A 24,729-nucleotide genomic window follows, 5' to 3' on the forward strand; every position below is an offset into this window, starting at 1 on the left:
ACTGACCTAACATCCCTGACATCTGGGCCTGCCCCTGGGTTTGTCACAAAGAAGAACGATCGGTTTTACTTTCTTTTACCCCCTTCGTGACCTGAGCTGCACGCTGGCTACCTTCCTTTTTTTTTTACCATTGAGAGGCAAATTAGTTTCAAGAGCAACAAGAATTATTTGGATATATATTTCTTTCTGCCTCTGCTAACTGAGCAACATAGAAAATGATGCACTGTCCCTATGATGATATGGATACTGCTTATCTTTATACTTTTAAGTGCTCAATATGGCAGCAAATAAGGATTATTTTAAAGGATACATATTTTGCTCATATTCAGGTTAATAATTTTGGTTGGGTTATAACTTGAAACAGTTTACATTCTGTCATGTTCAGAAAACAGATAACTTTCCTCACACTATCCAATGCTGCTGCTCCTCTCTTCATCCTCTGTCTGAAACACTTGGTTTTAGCTCCGTCTCTTTAAATGACCCCCCTTCAAACAAAGTCCAGTCTGCTCTGATTGGCCAGCCAGCCCACTTTGTTGTGATTGGTCAACCGCCTCCAGTGGCGGTAGAAAATGTCGACCGCTGCTCTCGCTTTACCTGGCGTTGTGTTATACAAATATTGTGAATTGTATGCACACAAAAAAAACTATTTAATATTTTCGATGAAAAGGAAAAACTGCAAAAGCAACATACAGAATGTCTCCTTGTTTGACTAATTTTGGTCGTTCCCTCAGTTTAAAATCACATACGGACAAAAAAATGGGATAATCTGGAATAAGATCATTCTTTAATATTCTTGATTAAAAAACTGATTTCGATTATTCATATTTTAATCAAAGAAGTTGCTAGTTACTGTCAGTTGGATTCCTTTATTGTTTCACCATATTGTTCCAACTCTGCAGTGACCTGTCGCTGTTATTACTTTAAAAAAAGGTCTCGCTTTGTTAGCAAAAATTACACCATGAGTAAAAGAGGCTTGAGATCACAAAGGTCAAGAACATTCCTCTTTATATAACAATTGTTAAGTAAAAGTAAAGACGCTGAAATTAGAATGAAAGAGGAGGGTGAAAAAAGGTGAGAGATGAGAAACACTCCGCTTTTCATCTACTACCTCAACTGCTGCCGCTGCACTCTCACTCAAAAGAGGAAAGGATTTCTGAAATTTCCGTTTGTGAAGATCCTCCCTCACCTCCGTCCCTCCACCTCAAAAGATGTCTCACTTGACGCCGGATGTTTAACAAGCCCCGCTGAATCACTATTGATCTCCCTCAATTGAGACGAATGAGTCAATATTTGTCAATATGCTACTGTACATCATTTCAGAGGAGAACCAGCTGGAGAGAACTGATGGGGGATCGATACGTGATTGGGGACCAGTGTGACAATAAACATAGACACCGTTGCAGCACTCTATCTAATATTGGGCTCGTGTCTATAGACAGTGAGCTGTGTGTCTGGCTGCTCGCCGCTGTGCTTGATTATATTCATCCGGCAGCCGGCAGCCCAAGGGGAGAAGGAGGGAATGTAATTTACACTCTCATAATGCTTGCTCCACTGAACACTCCCCCAGATAGGTGTAATATCTCAGATATCTCCTCCTCCAATTTCTTTTTAAGTCCCCCTTTCTCATTCCCTTCCTTACACCTCAATCCCACATACATCCCGAGCCCCATGCTGATATTTGCTCCGCTTATCATGAATACAGAGCAGCGCGGATGCAGTGGTGCTGCTGTGGATCGGTGCATGTGAACATGTTCATGTATATGCGCAGGAAAACAGAAGTAATACTCTCTCGCTCCGCCTTTGTCTGTTTTGTTCTTTCCTCTCCTCTCGCCTCAATCTCACCCCCCCCCCCATCAAATGCATCCCATTACTGCTACTTCCAGAAGGACGGGAAGTCCAACGCTGCGACAACTCCACAGTGCCACCTCCCATGGGGAATTAAAGGTTGGCTGTCATGCTCCTGCTTATCTCAGTGAGATTACCTGCTGCCCTCTGCGGCCCACTATGACACATGCTTTCACAACCCCCTTTGTTCGTCCCACCTCTCCTCCCTCTCCTGCTGCCTTCCCCTAGTCTCGCTCCATCCCTCCATCCCTCCCTTTTATGTCCCAGTGCGGCCTGTTCTGCCTAGCGACAGCAGGAGAGCTACTTTGCTTTGGAGAGCAGCAGAATGTCAAGAGTTCCGCCAGCATTGTCATTGGCTGGGGGCCGACTGGAACGGTATTCCCAGTCTGCCGATTGGCCCAGAGGCAAACATTAACAATGCTGCAATGGTCCGGCTTGTTCCTGTGTGGCTGTGACTATTGATCAGCACTAATTGGTTAATGTCTTTTGATTTTCAGGGCACATTCCCTCCGGGTGACTAGACTTGGTCATGTCAACTCCAGCTGTGTGTGTGTGTGTGTGTGTGTGTGTGTGTGTGTGTGTGTGTGTGTGTGTGTGTGTGTGTCTGTGTCTGTTTGTGTGTGTGTGTGTGCGTGCGTGTGTGTGTGTGTGTTTGTGTCTGTCTATAAATGTGAATTGAATGCATTTATAGTTATGTAGAAAAAAAACTAAACACTTTTCTACATTGATTGGATTGAGTGGCCTGTGTTAAATAGATTTTAAACACTTTTTCAATTATGTTAAGCTGTAAGCTAATATTAATACAATTAATATTAATACAAATTATAATTCCAGGCTGAAAATTCATATATTAATATAATATATATATTTGTTACTATTTGTAAATTTTGAATAAAGTTGAAAACACGAGACATAACTAATTTGTTATTTTATGACATTTTAGGAAACAAGATTTAGAAGTCAGCCAGCTTCTTTCTATCAAATGTGGGATATAGAAACAAATTGAATGTCTCAGAATATTCTCAAGTATAGATATGTATATATTTAAAACTTTTCTTGTAAAAGCAGGATGAGCATCATAAAGTGTGTTTAATTAGCAGGAGCAAGCAGCAGTTCAGTAGCTGAGTCAGCTGAGAAATAACGTTCTCACTCCGAAGTCGACTTTCAACAAAGCTGGAGGGAAGTGAAAGAAGACTTGGATGAAAGTTAAGACAACATTATGACGGATCAAAAAAGGATTTGTCTGGTTGTGTTTTTCCTCAGAGGGTTTTGTTCCCTCTAATCTCCTGAAGGCCAAGGTCACAGGCTTTAATGTGATTATCTGCTGCTCGATCACTTGTAGTTGGAGAATAACATAATATGAACGGTTGCTGCAGGATCACTCATAAAGCACCGTAATCTGATCTGGATGAAGTCCATTATCCTTATTGTGTTTTTGAAAGAAGTATTTTATATTCTTCTTTAGAGACAACGCCGCCGTGAAAACACTATTATGGGTTACGCATCACAATTAAGATAAAGGTGAGATCATAATTACTATGCTTGTACGAATAACAATTTACGTGTTTGAATTTGATCAGCCGCAGACAGAGGTCAGCACCCTGACACGTACGCCCCTCTGTTCCCACTGATAGCCTCATTATCTGTTGCTGTGTGTTGTCTGAACAATTCAATGCAGCGTGAGCCCGTCCCCGTCGATCATCGCCTGCCTGCGATGCTAATGTCCTGGCTTCTCTCCTGCTTCTTTTCACCGCTATTTCCCCCCCGCTGTCTAAACAATGTCAGAACAGGTTAATGGCAAGCACGTCTGAGCCAAAGCAGCTCTCCCTCTGGCCAAAGTGTGTGACTACCAGACTCAAGTCGACTCCGTTCCGCCCTCACCTGTCTCCCTGTCCGCCGCTGAGACGCTGATATGCTAACAGACTACTTGCATCTCAAGCATTTCTCGATTGCTCTATCTTCCTCCCGGTCTCCCCCCCCCTCCTGCCTCTCAGGTGGTTGTCTGGACTCCTCTGTCGCACTAAGCCTTCGCACCAAACAAATTGTATTCCTTCTCCGCTCAAAGCTGCACCTCTCTTTACCATCTCATGGGGGGGGGGGTTTGGTAAACAGCCGAACCCGTCTCATAACCAAATATAGATTCTGAAACTTGAACCAATTTGCTTTTTGCCAAGGTCTGCCTGAGCCAAAGCACAGTTTCACTTTCTTTTAATTGGCGAGGCATTAAAGGAAAGTGAAGCAGCTGTCACAGTCTCACTCTTAAGTGTATCTGAGTGCATGTACATGTAGGTGCAGGGGAGTGAAGCATTCGGCTCCTATAAATCACCTTGGCCTCATTACACCAGATATCTTTCAGCCATATTTCAGCTCTGGGATTCTCACATTCACATGCACAAATGTATACACAAGTATTCATGCGCACGCACGCTGACACACACACACACACACACACTCACACACACACACACACACACACACACACACACACACACACACACACACTCACAGTTGGGTCTCCATGACTGCAGAGGGCATTGCACTGACAGCTTCATTTCCTGGAGATTGATGTCCACCATATATTACTAAACATGTGTTCACCCTGAAACGTAACGATTTACATTATTGGAACTTGCTTTTCGTCCCCATAAGGAAGACGAGTCCCCATAATGTGACAGACGCAGGTCCCCACAACAGGAGGGATACCTGAACAACACACACACCCACACACACACAGATTCACTGTTATCCCTTTTAGAATAATATAATGTACTACCTTACTGATGCTTGTTAATCAGCACAGTGTGAGGAACAGAACACATGTGTTTCCCCTGTCACCTACACATGCATGCATGAGCCCACGCTCACATACCATATAGGCAACATATGCCTGTTCTAACCTTGAGTTACTTCAATTACCACTGCGGCACTTTTACTGCAGTTTCAGGTATCACACGAGTGGCTGGTTCTGACCTCAGCAACAACATGGTTTTTTAATCAGCATCACATAATCCTCAGTGACAAGGTTACGTAAACGAGGCCATCCGCAAAAACAACAGTGGGTAAGAGCAGCAGGCACCAGGGAGGTTTTTAACCCTTCGATACAACACCTTCTGGATACAAGATATTTTTTAAAGCTGTTATAATGAAAACGTCTTTATATCATCAATGATAGTGGTGAAGAAGTGAGTGCAATGTGTATAGGGGGTCACTTAAACCAATATTTTTCCTTCCCTGTTGTTCACAGTTTGGTGCATTTCAACATCGTTCAAGCTTGTAAAGCTCAAGCACACCTCCTGTTGCTGCTGCAATGAAGATTTGCAAAGTCCCAATCAGGGAAAGTATGACATCCTAATGACCATGACATCGCTCACTACTTTGTGCGTGAGGGAATGTGTGCTTTGAGAAGATGTAATCCAAACCTCACACTTATGTGTAGCCTGTAGAGTGGGTCTGTGGAAACCTGGACAATAAACGCAGTGGCAAAATTCCTCACACAGACTAGCAACAGATACAAAAAGAAGAGAGACAGTCAGAGAGAGAGAGAGAGAGAGAGAGAGAGGGAGAGAGAGAGAGACAGATGTGGGGAGTACTTTTCCAGTTAATATTAATCAAAGCAGTCTGCAGCAGTGATTGCACCGGGGTCTTTTCTGACAGATATCATCCTCCGACCACCAGACCCTTTTGCACGTTCACTCCTGTAATCACCTATAGATTCTAAATGATCTTTTAATCCACCCGTCCAGAACGACTCATTCCAACTTAACCACACATGATCCAACACCCTCTGATCTCTGCCACGTTCTCTCTCTCTCTTTCTCTCTCTGTGCTCTCTCTGTGCTCTCACTGTGTCTTGAGCTTCCCTCAGACTGTGGCTGCTGCTACTGCTGCTGCTGCACAGTGAACACCGTGACCAGTGTGACAACTGTGGAGCTCAAAGTCTGGACAGCCACCGACCTAAACCCCTGTGCATTATCAATTCTCTCCCAATGGCACCGCCTCTCCCTCCTGCTCCCAAAGACAACAATCAATCAAGACAGCGCCGTCTGGATGGGGGCCGTGATAAGAATACTGGCACACACATAAACACACACAAACACACACACCCACACAAACACACACACACAGGGGTATGTTCTTTATTGGCCAAAGGATCCTGTTGGCAAGCAAACGACAGAAAAATTATGACATCAGACACAGCACAAAGAACGGCCTGTCTGAGGTCTGTGAGTGCTGCCAGACTGGCCAATAATACAGATGCACACACACACACACACACACACATTTTCAGAATACGTCACCAAGTGTGGACAGCTATTTTTAGTCATTTTGAAAAATAAATAAATAAATAATCAAAATGTTTAGTCTCACCTCATATTGTCTGCAAAAATAAATGCGTAATTTACTTTCTGTTATGAAAACAGAATGAGGCAGAGCTTCATGCAGAGACAAGTTAACGACGTAGACTTTTAGACATCTTACTTTGATTATTATTATTAGAATAATCCGAGTTGTGTTGCACTCTATCAGCACTGTTGTGGCCAAGAGACACTCACGAAACTAGAAAAAACCATTCACGCATGTAACTGAAAGCTATATACTGCAGTGGTGGGGAAACTATCAAGGGTGATTTCAATCTTTTTTCATATCATTTTTATGCCTACACTAAATTACTGAACACATTCACACTAACTTCTCTAATGCTATAGCTGGAACTACTTGTCTTAAGTCAGGGGTCTGATGTCAGATGGTATTGATGATGATCATGATGCAAGTACATACTGTTTGTTATTAGCCAAATTCAAACAGGTTTTGCATCGCCACATGCATGGTTTGCAGTGATTTCATGCACCTGATGTTTAAAAGAGAAGCCAAATCCATGTTCTGCTTTGCAACAGTGCTTTGAGACAAACTTACCATTTGGAACAATTTGACTTTGTCCTGATCTGATTAGATTTTTTCTTGCAGGCCGTATGTGACTCAGAGGGCAGACATTCCCTATCCCCATACACAGTGTATGCAGTTCATATTGGTGGCTCTTAATGCAGTTGGCTAAAACACTGCTTTTCATGCTTTATTGTGGGTGCAAGTCACTTAAACTCATAAGGATCAAAACCACATCCTCAGAAATATCAAGGGGTCTTCAAACGCTTTAGCTCCTTAATCCAGATTTTGGACTTCAGATTCTTGAGCTGAACTTCTTAAAGCATAGAGTCTTTGGCAGTTGAACTTCAGTGAGAAGAATAAGGAGAGAACCAGAGTCCTCCCAACTTCCAAGCACTCCTCTGACATTCAGTGTTTTTGGGGAAAAATACACTTTCCCATTGTTTGTTTTGAGCCTTTAAGTGTTTACTGGAGTTGTACTTCAAGATTCAGTTCAGCACCTGAGCAGTGAACCCAAGACTTTAAAATGTGCTGATCCTTTAAAACCATGAGCTGGTTCACCAGACACACATGAGCTTAATTTCTTAGGAGCTTTACTCTTTTCTTTGGACATCACTCTTTAATTTAGTGAGCCTCACAATGCTCAAAAGCTTCTTGATAGTTACCATGAGCCATGTGGTCAGGGCCATTTGAGCAGTGTGTCTCGGACCATTTACTTCAGACAGTAAACATGGAATCAGTTGCCCTCACAGATTGACCACCTCGAAAAAAAATTCTAAACCAACATTCACTTACAAGCTTCTTCACTTTGACTGTTAGCCCTCACCAAGTTCACTGAGAAACATCAACCCGTAGAACTTCTAACAAGCCTCGTAATATGCTGAGCTATGTAAGCTTCAATCCCTAGCTTCTAAAGAGATAAACGCAGGTCATTATACAGAGAAACCCCCCGCCCGGCTAAATATCCGCTGCCACATCAAGAAAATTTGGCTTTTGCATGAATATTATACAATCATATGCATGCACACATCCAAATTAATGCAACAAATATGGCACAAAACACTCCAGCTACGTGCTGCATGGTAGGAACGAGACCTGATAACCTGCTAACAAATATCCTGTGTTCTTATCTTCCCTCGCTCTGTCCTACTGTGTTCCACTGCTAATAATAGATGTCTATTTAAATCTAATTATCTCTTCCCAATCATTTATCAAATCTGGAACCACCCTAGTGCATTAGTATAATAGCCTGGATCAGTTAATGACCTTAAAATCTCATTTAACTGGGCAGAGGGATAACTCTTTGAGACAATGACAAATATAGATACGTGGACAGAGGAATCACAGAGAATGACAAGAGGGAGGTGACACAGCTCGGCTATAGTAGAATATTTAACTGCGATAAAACAGAGTGTACAGAACAACTCTCAACTGCTGCAAAAAGCAAAGCTCCTCCACGTCACAGATGATGCAGAAGCCCCAGAAAGCTTTTAGCCGTAGTGCTCAATTAGCCAAAACACCATTTACAGCCCCCAAAAGCACTACTTAGCCTGGCAGTGTGTTAGCATGCTTTGGGTGGGTGCGAGTACCAAAATCGTTAGCGCAGGAAGCTAATGATGGGGCAAAATCATTAGGCCATCATGGGTAATGAGAGCACTGTGCCAGTGTCTCGCTGAGCGGTTTCTTGTTTGTTATCCACTATTAGACTGAATACGGCTGAAACGTCCGACTCAACTGGTCCATGTTGAACTGACGTTTGATTCATGTTTACTCTCGACTGTCAATGTTTTTCATAATCAGCGATGTGGGGGGAAATAAAAGAGGTTGCTCATCTAGCAGCTGGTTATTGTCATTACATAGTGCAAACTGTTAAAAAGATTGCCTCCTTTGTAATTATATAAAACAGCAGCCTCTCCGGCTACAACTAATTTTTCATTTTTGATTAATCCATAAAATGTTCCCTCACTTTCTCATTAATCGTTTAGTCTATTACATGTTCGAAATAATGAAACATGGTGTGCAGCAGTTGAGTACTTAACAATGGCTGATAAGCAAAGGCCAGGTTTCAGGATTGACATCTGAGAGGCCAAAATGGTATCAAAGGATATTCTTAATCCCAGTCGAATCCTATCTGACGCCCCGCTTCGGTTTAAAGTGGACATAAAGGAAACCAAAAACCAGTTGGAGAGCCCCGTGGCTGATTTCACAATGGGACATCCCTGAGCCCTTGGCAGTACAACTGAGCCGCACAATGTGGGTCTGTGCGTCATGTGATGATCAGACCCTCGTTGTGTTGGACAAATTGTGATCAGACATTAGATGCTGCTGCTGCTTTGAGAATGGACACATTGCGAGTCTTATACCTGACAGTCCCCAGTCACATTTAGGAAATAAAACTGGCGGTGAAGGGAGTAAAGGGATTAAATGTAAAGTCAGCAGCAGAGCTTCCCTTTTAAACTACGTTCGCTATGCTGCTCCCTCTGACCCCACAGCAGGGACCGGTTTATTGCCAGTAAAGTTGAAATGAAAAGTATATAGTGTGCTTCACTCTCTGGAGGGAGCAGGGTAGGTGGCAAGTGTTGTCCTGACTCCTGTGGGAGCTTCCTCGTAGAATCGTGCAAGGCAAAATCTCTAATTAGTTTTGTTCTCATTAGGTCTACAACACTATCTCCCCTCAGACACACAAACGCACACGTTCGCCAACACACACGCATGCATAGTGATGGAGAGAGAGAGAGAGTGAGAGAGAGAGAGAGAGAGAGAGGAGAGGGAGGCCCCTGAGATGTAGCCCTTCTTCTCTGCTTGTCTTTCAATTAACCCCCTTCATCCATCCTGTATCTGTTCATCTCGCTGCCTTCATCCCTCCAATTACACAAGTGCTCCCCGTTCAAAATCTCTAAAGTGTAGTCCTCTTCGGTGCCACCTCCTGTTCACCGTTCCGAGGAGACAGGCGGGAAACAGGGCCATTAAAACAGCCTTAATAACAGCCTGGTGAAGAGGCTTCAGCAGTTTTTTGGCCTTTTATGTCTCACACTCTTTCTGCAAATATATGGTCAACATGGCTGCTGGAAATACCCCCTCCCCCCCTCATTTAAAAAAACAAACATCTTAACCGCCCTCTGTTTTTCACGTCTGGATATTCCCCATATCATCACACTCTCCTTAGATTGCTTCACTGCCATTGTCATTAAGTGCTCGTGAGGAGTTTTGAAAATTGTTTGCTTGGATCTTGATTTGAGTTCGGAGACCAGAGAAGAGTGAGACAACAAAAAAAAATTATGGAAAAAGAGAACATGAAAAAGACAAAAAATATCACTGACAAACTCTGGCAGCTGCCTTTGGTTTTTGCCGTAATCACTAGTAGTGAAAATAAAAATGCTCCAAAGTGTCCAAAAGCTGCTGACATTTTCATTTTAGATCTGACTAGGGATTTGAGAATATTCATATATCTTTACTTGCACTGCTGAGGAAGTGAATTGGGATCAGATGCAGTACAGTCAGAGAGCTGGAATGTTCTATTCTATTCTACCTCTGATGATAAGTCACGGGGGACGTGGCAGATAACCACCAGACCACGCCCTGAAGCTTCCAGCCAGCAAACAGAGAAAAACTGAGAGAACGTTGTCAGATGTGAGTAGAGACATCACTGGTTTCAAGCACATCAGGTACACATCTACGCTAACACACACACACACACACACACACACACACACATTATCCTCCAACAAAGGTTGTCACTGTACTGGCATCAGAAGCTTGTGTCATTGCCTCGAGGTTAAAGCAGATAAGAGAGGATTAGCATGCATTACTCTATAAAGTGATGATACCCACATCAAGCGCACTCACACATACACAGGTTTGTGTAGCCATCCTTATAGGGACTTTACACTCTATCCCTAACCTTAACACAAGCACAATTCACAACCTACCTCTAAACCTAACTAGGACCTCAGAGCCTCACTAGGACCTATTGGCTCTGAGGGTCTCTGTGTATGTGGAATGTGCTTAAGAGGTAGAAAACAAACACAACTGATGCACAGAAATACCAAAGGTTTGCTTCTGCACACACATGCCTTAACAATCAAAGGGAGTTGATGGTAATACAGAGCAACATCATGTAATCCTTTGTACCACAAACAACCGCTGAGCTGAAAAAAATCCTCCAACTGACTCACAACTTCTGACAGTGACAGACAAGAAACAGATGATGTTTTCTTGCTGAAGTTACCCATTGTTTGCGTAACACAAAAGCAGTGTTTGTTACACATTTTCAAATAGCATAACTTTTTTCTTTCAGGGCCTTGGCTTCACTACTGTCGAAGATCATTGTGCTTTGTTCCAAGGAAGACACACAAGAGCAAATGTAGGAGGTACGAGGAGAAGAGAAACAGACTTAGACAAAGAGTCATTTGTAGGTTAAGGATATATTTTGTAAGTGCAATACATCATCCCATAGAAAAGCATGACTCAGTTTGTCTTAATTCTCTCTCTCTCACACACACACACACGAACACACACACCCCCCTCATGTAGTTGCCTTTCGGCTGCACACTCATCCACATCGGTCCACATTGATCAAAGTCAGCTCACACCATTTCTGCAAAAAGCAGGGGACTAGCGGGCATCCCCTCCTGTAAGCCTCTCTCACAATGGTCTCGCCCGTTGTCAGAGATGCCATTGAAGAGAACTGAGGCCAACATCTCATTGAAAAGACAGAAGTCAGCGGGAAGAGGCCTGAGACTGAATGGAAGCTACACGGCAGCTTGAATTACTTGCGTTGCCTGAACGCTGAGGGTTTGACTTTAACCCCCATGTCATGTCTATCACACATTTTTTTAGATATGTGGTCCAACCTGGGCTTCAGATATCAGCGGGGAGGCTGGGGCGAGAGACAGCGTGCTGCAGGCAGACCCAACACAACACAGCTGCTCTATCTCTCTCTCTCTGATGACCGAGCCCGATACCGCTGTAATCCAGTTAAAGCCTTTTGAAGAATCGCAATGTCCGACAGCCAGCCCTGCGACATGCGCCGTAACAATACAGGGATATTACACACATTCTTCAATTGTGCGCGCAGCCGAACACGCGACTGACACGGCTCAGTTCAATCCCACGCTCTCCTCTCCTCTTGTTACTTTCCCCCCATCCGTGCGCCATCTATCTGCTGTTCATTTTTCTCCATCTGTCCATCACTGTCCATGTAACACCATTTGATGTCTATGCACCCATCCATCATTCTTACACTCGGTTTCACTCTATTTCATTGCGGCACAGCTGCCTCTTCTCTCCGGGTATAATCCGCCTGTTGACACCCCCCTCCTGCCTGTCTGCCTGTCTGTCTCTCTGCAGGGAACCCATTCTGTGCCTCATATTTAATGTCATGATGATGCAATTACACATGCAGGCCTTTCCGCAGCAGAATTGGCTTCTTGGGTCATTTCACAGCTGTTTTCCTGTTCGGTTGCATGCTTGCTTGGGCTCAGGGTGGGAAGGAAAAGACAAGTGGCATTAACAGGTTGCTGTAAGAGTCAGCCTCAATGCTGATGTATTAACTTTTGTGGGGAAAAAAGGGGGGAAAGAGAAACCCCACACCGAGAGCAGCATAAAGCATCCGCTCCATAATGGTTATGAAGGATCAATACTCCTCGGAGACAAAGTGCTGCTAAACAGTGTGGTTTCTGTTAATTAGCACTGCTGTAATGATCTCTCTCTCTCCCTTCACCCCCCCCCCCCCCACGCCGTTGCTTTCTGCACTCCTTTCCCAGTCTCGCACTTTATTGCTCCCCTCCATTACAACCCTTCCTTTCTTTGGCTTCATCACTTGTTCATTCCTCTGTCTCGAGTCTGTTGATTCTGTCCTCCCGACCAATGTTCCCCTCAGCAGAGAAAACAAAGCGAGTTCTTTTCATAAGCGTGATAAATATCCCACTCCTGTGTTTGTGGCTGATAGCTCTCAAGGATGAGATTTAATGAACCTCTCATCCAACTCTGATTATTTTCTAATTAAAGGAGTGAGTGATGGGGGCAACGACTGAATTCATGAATGCAATGGGGGGGGGGGGGGGGGGCAACAAATGACGGAGGCAGAGACAGGGATCACATCATATCTAGCCTTGTTTACTGCTTTCCCTCAGGAATGGAGCCTGTCTGGCAGAAAGAGATGTTGGCAACACTGTGCTCCACCATGACAAGCAAGTCATAGGATGGTAGTCAGGATGGTTGGGAAGAACACAGTGTGACAGAGTCTGATAAGTTTAAGAAGGTTTAATATTGATCTTTTGTCATGAACCTAACCTACCCCGGAGGAGGTTAGCGAATCAGTATAAAGACCCTTTTCAAATGGTCCAAAAACCCATTAACTTCTTGCTTTCCTCTGAAATGGGAATGGATACGACTGACATTCACTCGTGGGTTAAATAACGGCAGTGATAGAGACATGACAGGTGAAGAGGTTAATTTCTTCTATATTTTCGCAGTCGAGATGCTGACACTGCTCCTTTTCCAATACGGCTTTATCTCACACAGTGAACCTCCAGCTTCGTTGGAAAACCCTGCATTAGACCCGAATGGGTTGGTTTTCAACCAAGATAACCAAAATGTCTGTTTCGTAGGATTCCACTGAGAAGTTTCGTCACTGGATCAAACCCTGCAAACACACTGACCACTGTATCACCATGCTAGCCCATACGCTCCAATCCAAAACTCGTGACAATTCTACTCATTGTTTCCATTTTGATCTTCAAAATTCTATCCTATTCTAGAATTTCTAGAAATTTCTCTTCCATTATGTCAAGATTTAAGAACGATCAGCATCTATGACAACTAACGGATTCATAATCAATTCAAAGCGTCCAATAGCACAGAACTAAGAGACTTGATTAGCATCACACTTCCTGCCTGTTCCATCATTTACCAGACAGCAAAGCCCCTCTAGCGTGATTATCTGCCTGTGGTGAATGCTCATAATTTAAGCTAATTCTTTGGGCTCTACTGAGCTGATATCAGCGTGTGTCACGTTTTTTTGTGTGTTTGTGGGTTGTCTGTGTGTCTGTGGGGTGTGTGTGTGTGTGTGTGAGGGGGGATGACTCCTGTAGAGAGTAAGCTATTGTGTGCTGTGTGTATTCGGGGTCGAAAGTGAAGTATTACACTTCAGAAGTGCAACTACAGAGCACCCGGACTCCCGAGATCGGATGGTAGAGCAGAGGGTCAATGACGAGACAGGAAAATAGATGGACGGAAGGCGAGACAGGGATAGACAGACTCACGCCGCTGCCAAACGACAAAAGTGAGAGAACAAGTTGCTAGACGAGCTGCTGTCCTGGAGTGAGTTAATGCTCCGATCCTCCCACTCTCCATCTCCTTCCACCAGCGTGCACCTTACTTGTCCGCCGACTGATTTAAATGTTTGTTTTACTGCATCACTCTGAAAGAATAACAAACGTTGTGCTTTAAAAGCAGTCGGAGGATGCTGAGGTAAAATAAGTGAGGGGGAAGAGGAGGAAGAGGAGGAGGAGAGTACTCGGTGTACTTGGAGAAAGACAGGGAGTTAGTTTATCGAGGTGGGGAAGGGGGCGAGACAGACTAACGGGAAAGGATCAGGCCATAACTGATTAGCTATTCTGTTCACAACAGCAGGAGCAATGGGACATCACGACTCAGCACAACCGAGACGCTGCTATTACTTTCATGCTGCCTAAATGACCAAATCCCGACAGCTAGAAACAAAAACACACGCTGAGGAACACGTACAAACGGCTAGAGCTGCCTTAATCACACGTAAAGAGAAAGTAAATGTAGTGTGAGGTAACATTAGGCCTAACAGTAAAAGAGTGAAGGACGCTAAAAGGTGAACGAGACCACTACGTGTGGTGGGAGGCTATTCTTGAATGCCCTTGTATGTATTTTGACTCTGATGTTGCTGTGTCATGTCTCCATGCTGATGCAGCGTTTTTAAAGATTGATGTGAGAGCATGTGTGTGTGTGTGTGTGTGTGTGTTTGGGTAAGTGTTTGTGTGTCCGTGCTGAGGCAGCGTATCCAAAGACGGATGTAGAAATGGTGGCCTCTCTAAGGACAGAGAGACATTTAGAGGAGATGTTTCAGGGGAGGACTCGCTCATGAATAGAGTCAGACAAAGTTAATAGCTGCTGGCTGTGTGCTCACAGTTTACTTCTTAGCAGCGTGCTAATAAAAGCCTTTTTTCATAATGTCCTACTGAGCTGTGTGGGGAATCAGATATGGTAGACCGACCGTACTCTTTTTGGTTTGGGCCCAAAAATATATACTCTATAAATGGATGCAGAACATGACATGATAACAGATTGAAGGAGTACACCCATTTGGTAGCATTCATATTTTTGACAATGTCTTACAGCAAGGAGGCCAAAAAGAGCTTAGACGATACTACAGAAAATAAATCCACACACATGCACTCATTTATAGGCACGGTAATAAAGACTGTGTGAGCTAATTTGGAAAGAGCTTGAACTTATGATGACATTTCATCTAAGTCCCACACTTGACACCTGTCTGGGTCTTTTGTCAACCCTAAGCCAGTGTTGTTCACACCCAAAATCCAAGCTTTCTGAAAACCATCCCCAATGGTGATTCATTTTAAAACGCTGGTTGAACAATAATGTGGAAGGAGCAACTGAGCTTTTGGAAAACAATGAGGTTTACACTGCTCAGACACAACAACCAAAACCCTTAGGTTCAATTTTCTGTCCGAACTTGTCCAAGCCAGAGAGAACTAACTGACTTACAGTGGCCACAGGCACATTATGTCTTCAGGTTGTCTTTCCATCCATTCTATTCCATATTTCAAGAAGGCCCAGGTGGAATTTCTTGATTTGGTACAAACATTCAATTAGAATCAAAGATGCCCTTTTGAATGTGATGTCAGTCATTTCATATTTGGCAAAAATATTAACTTGGAATTGGATTTGATAGCTATAGGTCAAAGGTTTATTTATGTTTTTCTTGAACTTTATATCTTAAGAATATATTTGAATCTGGAAAAAAAGAAGTTGAGATATGTTGATGGTAACTTCACTGGTTGGCAGTGAAATAGAACCGTAGTGTTGTGATTCTCAATTGAGTCTGAAGTCAACCCAACCTCAATGTTTTCCCCAAACAAGTAGATATTCTATCCAATGTGACCGACCCTGAATGCAATTTCAAAACATTTTTCTCCAGACTCGATCCATTTGGTCCCGATGGGTCCCGACAGCCTCAGATTGGATATCCTCACTCTACTGTGGATGCAATTGTTTTCGATGTGCATTCTCTGTTCCAACCAAAGTAATGACCCACAGTGAAGTGAGGAGCATCCACCATGGAAGTACGATTCCTCTCTTCCTTATGGTTGGCCACAGTTAAAGAACCACAAGGCCTGAGAAAACGTAAAGTCTCCCCAAAATATGATGAAAAACAATAAAGAAAAGACTCAAATAAAGAAAAGATAAAAAACCCACAGTGTGTGAAATTGAAATGAAAGTGTCTGGCATGTCTGGGAAAGACAGGGAAAAAAAAGAAGAACATAGAATCCAGGAGGAGGGGTGAGGATGTGGCATGGGTTGAGCAGAGGCAGAATAACAGAGGTAATGAGAGTAGAGGATGAGAGCGGGGAGCATGACAGCAGAATACAGATACAGAGCAGATTAACACTGTTGGAGTACGTTTCCTTTTCAAAGAGTTCTTATCCAAACACACTGCACCCCGATTTGCACACACGCATGCACACACACAAACACACACACACAGCTCTTCCTGTGTTTACTAGTGGGCTCTCATCTCTACACATATATACCTTACCCAATCTCCCGTTATGTGTTCTCTCTGCCTTCCTCTCTCAAACACAATCCTCTTACACTCGCTCCTTCACACTTTTCTTTGTCTTTCCAAGGACTCCGAAGTAAATGCTGTAGCCTATATGTAGGTCATCCTACATTTCCAGTGTTGCTCGGCTCCTGTTTACGTGGCTGTGTGTGTACAAGGTGAGGTTTGAGTCGTACTGTCTAAAATACAGGCTTTAATAAATGATCACTCAGACAGGAGGAGAGAGCCCCAGTTATAACTCACCTATAGTGACCAGTGGTAAACACAAACATATATTACAAACATATTTTTAACCAAATTGATTCAAACAATGCAATGATTCATCACATGCCGTGTATTCAAGTACATTGGTGCTGTTATTTAAGAGGGTCCGCTATTCACTACACAAAAGTAGTTGTTATTTCATGTTTTAATAATGCAAATCTTAGATTAATCATTCAGGCCCCTTAAAATATTAAGAAAGAAAAAGTACAAATGCTGTGTACTTCTCTAATGATGTTCAATCTGGTTATCGAGTCACAGATTGTATTTTGTGTAAACACACTTCGGTATTTGTGTTTGAAATCTTTAAAATGTATGTGCTTTTGGGCATCTGAAGAACTTCTTCTGTTCTTTCATCTTAAAACACATCCCCAAAATAGTGGTGCTGGCTCCAATTCATAAAAAGCACTGTACATTATTTCAAGGGATAATGAAGGACTAATACACAAGGTGCATTACCTTAATGACACTAAGCTAAGGCTACAAGTGGAATTGCTATTCACATTAAATGTCTTAGCTTGACCACTAGTTAAATTAAAACTTTCTAATTACTCCAATGGGCAGTTGAACAGTTAACAAATACAGGTATAATACATGTACAATAATTGTTTTTATAAAAATAAGGGAAACATTTAGTCACACTGACAAACTGTTGAGTGTGTGTCACTTGTTCCAGCTGCTCACTTCAACACTACAAGCGACAACACTAATTCAGTATAAACCCCTTAGTGGAAGACAGATTGCTGTGGTGACCCACTACATTTACTCACCTGCCCTCCAATAATGTGACAGTTTTATAAATATTGATAAGCTGCCACTGGCTCCTACTTTACAGCATAGAGCAAAAGAAAAGGAGAAGATACGTGTTAAATTAGAATGAGATAAAACAAATCTTCCCAGCTTGTCATACTGACGCCACAGCTCCTATACATCTATCAAATCTACTTCAGCATCACTAAATACAAACTGTTTAACAATGAAGTCACCTTTCATGATTGATGATGTAAAATATGTTGTGAAGCAGTTACAGAGTCAAGAAGGTCAACTTTTATGTCCTTGTAGTTCATTCTACAAAAATATCTAAGTTGGAGGAAACAAACCTGAATTTAAGTTTTGTTTGTTTTCTGCGTGGCCTCAACAAGATGTTTTCATCTCATAATGTCGTATTTTCACATTATTATGAAAAGCGTTATAATAGGAATAAATTCTTGTAAACTTACAATAAACTATTTATCTTGTAACAAGAACTGTTTCTAGAATTTATCAAGAAAAGACTAAGTACTAACATTATAATAATAATAATAATAAATGGTATGCTGTTATAGGGGATATTGATCGTTTTATTGTAATTCTGACATGTGGGGCACAGAACCTCCGTATATTCAATGTGGGAACTGATTGTTGTGATAACTGACTCTGTCTGTGCCAGAACGTGTTCTAGACTTAAGTACGTGCAATTGAAAATTAGTAACTAATTAGTAATTAGTAACTAGCCTAAGCAGACAAATAGAATGTCAAGGTGGAAATCTATATATAAACTTTAATGTAACCGTGTCACAGAGCACAAACATAAAGTCATCACTACTTCTTGGACACTACAAAATTGCTAAGTCCTCCGTTGGCTCCGCATGTTAACACCAAATATCAATCGTATATATATATAAGCGAAACATAAATGTCAACAACCACAACTCCAAACTTAAATCTCCTCCTATCTATTCCTGATATTATATATTCACCATAGAATTAAGTCATAAATGAATGAGAAACAATCTTTACACTCTGTACAAATATGGTAGCTTACGATTTTCACCAGCTCATAATGCCCACCAAAAATCTTAAACACGCAGCCTCTACAGGCTGGAAATATGGCTGTGAAAATTATATTCCTTTCATAGAAATCAGTGGCTTTGTTACTGTCAATGTAGGACAAAGTCCCTGTGGCTTTTTGTCTCACTGCCACTTGTTTCCCATCGAGAACCAATGGTGAGTTTGTTGTATATAAATACTTCCAAGATTTGCATCTCTCATTTGCATTTGTATCTTTCTTTGGCCCATGTGCCATCTGCACACATGGAAGTAGATTCACTACACACCAGCCACCAGGTAACGATTGAGACACTTGGGCTCCACTTATTGAAAAGCTGTCATGTCATCAATCTTCATTTACAGTATAAAGTACGAGCTGATGCAACATTATTTGGTTGTGGTGAATGACAAAAAGGTACAGGTCAGAAGTCAAACTCATGCAAATAACATGAGGGGAAAATCTGCATTGAGTTTTGTGCAAACCTTTGAGTATGTTTAAAAGGGTTTGTGAGAAAATGACTGGTCGTTTTAAGCATTTCAAACAACCAACCTAATTTAGCTAATTTTATACTATTATTACAACTCAGCCATTTGAATTCCATCAAAGTAAATTGTGCAATGATCATAGTGAATGAGCAAATAGACAATATGTCAAATACTTTCCAAATCTGTTCAGTCTATCTTTCCTGTGCTCTCACATCTTTGCAAAGGTTGCTCGTCCCTGTTGCTGTTGTGTTGCCACGCTGAGGGGGTCAATTCCTCTGTAATATCAGCCAATCCCGCAGGCTGCCTCTGACTCATTTCCTGTCTGCCTTTATCACTCCATCCTCTGACGCGCCACCCATCAAATGGAACTTTCCTCTACATTCAACCCTGACGAATGCCCTTTGTTTTAGATAACACTGAATAACTGAGTGAAGTTCATGAGAGAGGGATAAATAAAGACACACAGACAACAACTGTTAAGAAATCTCAAGGCTGTGGTATAAGGATAAAGAACAAAGCATTTATTAAATCTGAGAAATACTCTTTGATTATAAAGGGAGAGCTACCAATATATGTCTTTCTATCCCTCCTTCCACGAGCCCTCCTTTTCCTTTTGCAGTCTGCATTTCAAAAGGAATGCAGGGTAGGAGGTATGACAAATTGTCCAGGAGTGTGAAGCCACGTGTACCAAAATTCATCCTTTTGCTCCTTTTGTTTTTTCTCTCCACATCCTCCCGCGTATCCCCCCCATCCCCTTGCCCCTCTCTCCATGCCTGGCTGTGTGTTATGAATTCATCTGCAGATACAGCAGATCTATCATTCTGTCACGGAGGCAGGGAAGGGAGGTAGACTGTGGAATGCCCTGGCACTGGGAAGCAGGGAAGGGCTCTAAGCAGGCTGCTACGCTTCTTCGCACATTCCCTGCTGCGCCCTCTCCGGCTCAGTCTGCCTGTCTGTTTTCATGATCCACGAGATGCCCCAGCAGTCCCCCTTATCCATTCCTGCCTTACCTGTGCCAGCCAAACCCACCCCGGCCATCCGGACCGAGCAGCCCATAACAGCAATAACACAGTGCCCCGGCTTAACAAGCAATCCTCCCCTATATAAACCAAGGTGTGGCCAGGCCTGGCTTGGAAGATTTCCAGCTCTGGTCTCCAGTTACACTGGATAACACCCTGCTTGCCAATCAGATATGAGACAAATTACAGGACGGGTGCACAGCACGGTAGACAGAGGTGTCAGATCCAGAACTACTGGGCCCACTTGAGCCAAAATACACAGATCGACGTAACAGATCACATTATCCAGCACATTCACAGCATGTGGAATATTAAGGCAGTATTCTGAAATATGGTGAGGTTTGTGCCACGTGTGCATAAGTTATGCCTCTGACTTATATTCTGCATGTCAGATACTTGTCTTATACAAAGTACTATATTACAGAGGAACAGTGATTACGATCGGCTCTCAGCGATGACCTTTTGCACACTCTAACTGTGGCTGGTAAATAATTAAAAGTGGGTACTTGTATTAATTGTGCTACTTGTCACATTTTATTATATTTTCTTTGCTGTCTCATCTCTTCCAGCTAAAGTCACTTTTTCTCCTAGACATTATCTCTATTTTCTAGGGGACACAATTTGCGAAAGAAATGTACTTCAAAGTTTGTTGACTTGTTTTCACATGAAACATAGTAGGGAATTTGTATCTGCATAACATTCATGGCTTCATTTTAACCCATAATGTCCAGGTTAGAAGAAGGGGCTTTGGTTACCGTTTATATTGAAAAAAATGTTGACTTGAAATTTGGATATCTCATCTATTACAACATTTACAGGGACTCATCCCAAGGGGGACAAACCACAACGATTTTGGTTATAACCAGACTCCGCCCGGTGTCACCATGAGGTTCATGTTTGTGGTTTTTAGATGTGATTCATGATCACTTTGCACTAAGCATCAGCATCAGTTGACAATTTGAATCTGTCACTTACTTTAAGATAAAATACCTGCAAACTACTGACATTAAAATCAATCTCAGTTCTACTTTGTGTTAAATATGCATGCTAACACAGGTAAACATCTGACAAATCAACACAAGAAGACACGTGACGTAAGACGCACACACTGATCTCCAGTGTCAAACTCCTGTGCTCATTCAACACTGCACTTCCCATTGACTTCTTGGCTGTACGCTGCTCTTCCTGGACTGGCAAAAACAAAGTGAATATGATCCAAGCAATCGGGTTCCATTTAAAAACGTAATGGGCTAAGCATCAAAAACGAATTAATATAAGCAGAACATTTGTGGAGAATACCATTGATGCATATTTTGACAAAATGTATTCCTGAAATAAAAATCACTTTGAATTACTGTTGTTGTTTTGATCAAAACAAAAAATTGGCTCCACAGACTCTCAAATGTGCTTTTAAGCATCAGTTAAACAGTTTTTGCCTCAATGAATATGCAGTGGTATTTAATGAATCCCTTAATACAATATATTCATGCTCTCTCACAACTTCCTGGCAGAGTCCATTCTACTTTCCTCCCTTCTCTCCACCGTTTTCATTTTATTCTCTCCTACCCTCGTCTCCGTGAGAGAGTGAGGAGCTGCATAGTGGGAGTGTGTTGTCACAGTGCCAGGGCGAAAATAGACAGTAAATTACAGAGCCTTCTGAGAACACCCCACTGTGCTGCACGACCTCGAAATAACACACAGACAAATCACTCGCAGACTCACATACAAACATGAAATGCACAGTGTGCTGTCCTTCTTCTATATTTCCCATTCAGCCTGTTGGAGGCAGTGGGCCAACAGACGATCCCATGCTGAAGTTGTGCTCTAGTGGAGGAAACTCTGAGTCTGATTCCCAGATGTTAATGTGATTATGGCGCGCGCGCACACACACACACACACACACACACACACACACACACACACACACACACACACACACACACACACACACACACGCACGCACACACACTCACAGTCTAAAGTATTATTACAGATATGTTTTATCCTCTTGCGTGGCAAAGCTGTGTCACTCAGTAGTAAAAATCCCTGCTTGCAACCATAAAGCACCTCTTGTCTGAAAAGTGTCCCTCGTTGTCCCATGTGTTGCAGGATTTTCCAAATATTTTCCGCATCAGTGCCTGAATCTAGCATCAACAATCCTGGAAGCTTGAAAAAAAAAAAAAAAACTAAACGAGAAGACAGGGCAGTGATGAATGTTAATCACAGGTGTTTGTCACACTCACCTTGAGTGAGTCAAAACAGGCAATGACTCTGCCGTTTTCCACTTGACAGCTCTTGGCAGGGTGAGCGAACTTGCACTCGCTGTCTGGCCGCGAACACGTCCCTCTCTGAAATTCCCGACAGACCTCCAACGTCAGCCACTTCGTGTCTCGCATCGGCGCCATGTTCACCGCCATTTTGAACCGGGCCGAAGGGGTCGATAAAGTGGAGCAGATATCCAGCGAGTGCAATTACAAGTCTGTGTGTTTCTACCGGGACAACAGAGAAGTCTGACGAAGTAAATGACATGGGGGGAATCCAGTTTTAAGAGGTTTTTGTCCTGGCGGTCTGGTTCTAAGGTGAAGCCTGTGAGGCCTGAGACTCGCCTACAACCTGCAGCCGATCCCAAGAGTCTGTTTGCGGCTGTAAAAGGAATCCTTCACCGCCTGTCACCCGGGGCCCGGGCTGGTGACGGCCACAGACGTTCGCTTGGCAATCTGTCTCTCTCGTTCTCTCTCTCCCGCGCACACCAGTTCTCGCGCCTCGCTCCACGGCCGAGCTGTCAGATGAGATGAATGGCAAAACGCATTATCGATTGAGTTGGCCCATGATGAAAAGATGCAGGGCTGGAGGAAAGAGGGAAGGAGGACAGAGAGGAAACGATAGGCAAGGACGAGGCGGAGTAGGCTGCAGTGGAGGGGACAGCGAAGGGGACAATCTCCTTCTCCTCACAGGTAGACGATAAAAGCTGTCTTCACTATCGGAGTCTGTCTGCGGCGGTGGGAGTGGTTGACTTCCTCTGAAGCAGGCTGACTGACATGGATGGAGAAAAGGCGGAGGTCGGGCGGGCAGCAGGAGATGGAGGGAAGGATGGAGGTGTGGAGGCTCAGTGGAAGGGCTCGGCAGTCCTGGGGCTCCTGGTGTGGCCGGCAACTCCGGCGGACATGGCCAGGCACAGAGGTGGCTTCAGCGGAGCCAAACAGCCCCAGGGGTCAGCAAAAGAAGGCACTTCTCTCTGCGGAGGAGGAGGAAATGGTGTGAGTGGGGGGTTTAACACGTGCACATAAACTCACACGACACGGGCACACACACACACACACACACACAGCTCCATTCACACACGTTTCACCATTCATTCCTTCACTCACTCTCTCTCACACACTAGCACTCATGGAGGCTGCCAGGCTCTCAGGTGGAAAATCAAATCAAACACCATATCGCTAACAGTAAAGCCCACGCATTGAAGCGCAGACCATTTATTTCACAGGAAGACAGTAAAGAAAAGAGGGAGACAGAGAGATCAAGAGACGGATGAAAAGAAAAAGTAAATGGAAGAACTGAATGTTCACGTGTTTCCAAAATAAATGACCCAGAGTTGATGGTGATTCTAATCATTTTAACAACTCATACACAAGTAGTTTTTATGCAAAAAATATTAATGAAGAATGAAATAATTGTGCCAAGATCAGTGTCTTGAACATAAAATACATGTAAGAAAAACAAAAATGAAAAAAATAAATGTGTCTCTATTGCATAAAATGATAAACAGCTGCAATGAATCCTCTCCTTATTAAACTTACAATATGTGACTTGCCTGCAACAGTCTCTCAATCCGAATAACTACAAAACCTAGTTTGATGACGTTGTGAAGCAGAGTGGGATCGTGGGAGTTTAGCACTATTGCTACCTGACATGACTCAGGCGCATCTCATGCTCATGGATTAGATAATGTATTAAAGTTTCATGAGTTTATAAAAAGACTGGGAGGGAATAGCTGATCGGCTCACTTACTGGCAGTGGTATTTTCCTAACGTACAAAATACTTTATTTTCCTCTAAGGTTGAAGCAGAGACAGGCAGAGCCACCTAAAGCAGATATGACACAATTAGAAGGCAGCTTAAATGTAAGGTCAGTGTTACATTGAATAAAATGTGGATTTCCCTGGATTTTAACCACATTTGGAAACATTTTAAACAAGTCAACTAAATGCTGTTTTGAGATATTTTACTGAGGAATTGCTTCTTATTATATCCAAGGAAACGTCAGGGCCTGTTGGGAAAGAGAGCATCGTAAACATGCAATAACTAATGAGCGAATGTGAATTTAAGTAGTAATTAGTGAGTCATCAATTTCTCAATCCCTGGTGAGATCAAAGTCACAATAAATGAAAAACAAAGAAAGAATGTGAACAAATCTTCTCGCTGGTTTTGTTCCTGCATGCTCCTTAGATCCAGTTGTCCACAAACTCTCTGACCTCCCTGGTCACAACCGGATGTTAAAAAGAACAAACCGCCTTTCCACAGAACTCCTCCAGCTGCAGTGCTTACAGTAAGTGCCCTCGAAAGCTGCATCCCCCATGTGGTTACATCACTT

The 24,729-nt window shown here is 42.9% G+C and overlaps 1 protein-coding gene across 3 annotated transcripts in view; it reads right to left on the minus strand.

Moving 5' to 3' along the window:
- LOC128440200 (muscleblind-like protein 1) overlaps positions 1–24,729 on the minus strand; it is a 68,292-nt gene that overhangs the window by 21,774 nt on the left and 21,789 nt on the right. For all 3 annotated transcript variants that reach the window (XM_053422838.1, XM_053422839.1, XM_053422837.1), the window contains exon 2: positions 22,380–23,371. In XM_053422838.1, coding sequence (XP_053278813.1) covers positions 22,380–22,553 — 174 coding nt within the window. In that variant the 5' untranslated portion in view covers positions 22,554–23,371. The remainder of the gene's footprint in view (positions 1–22,379; positions 23,372–24,729) is intronic.

This window comes from Pleuronectes platessa, chromosome 5 (genome assembly GCF_947347685.1).
Source record: "Pleuronectes platessa chromosome 5, fPlePla1.1, whole genome shotgun sequence".
NCBI lineage: Eukaryota > Metazoa > Chordata > Actinopteri > Pleuronectiformes > Pleuronectidae > Pleuronectes > Pleuronectes platessa.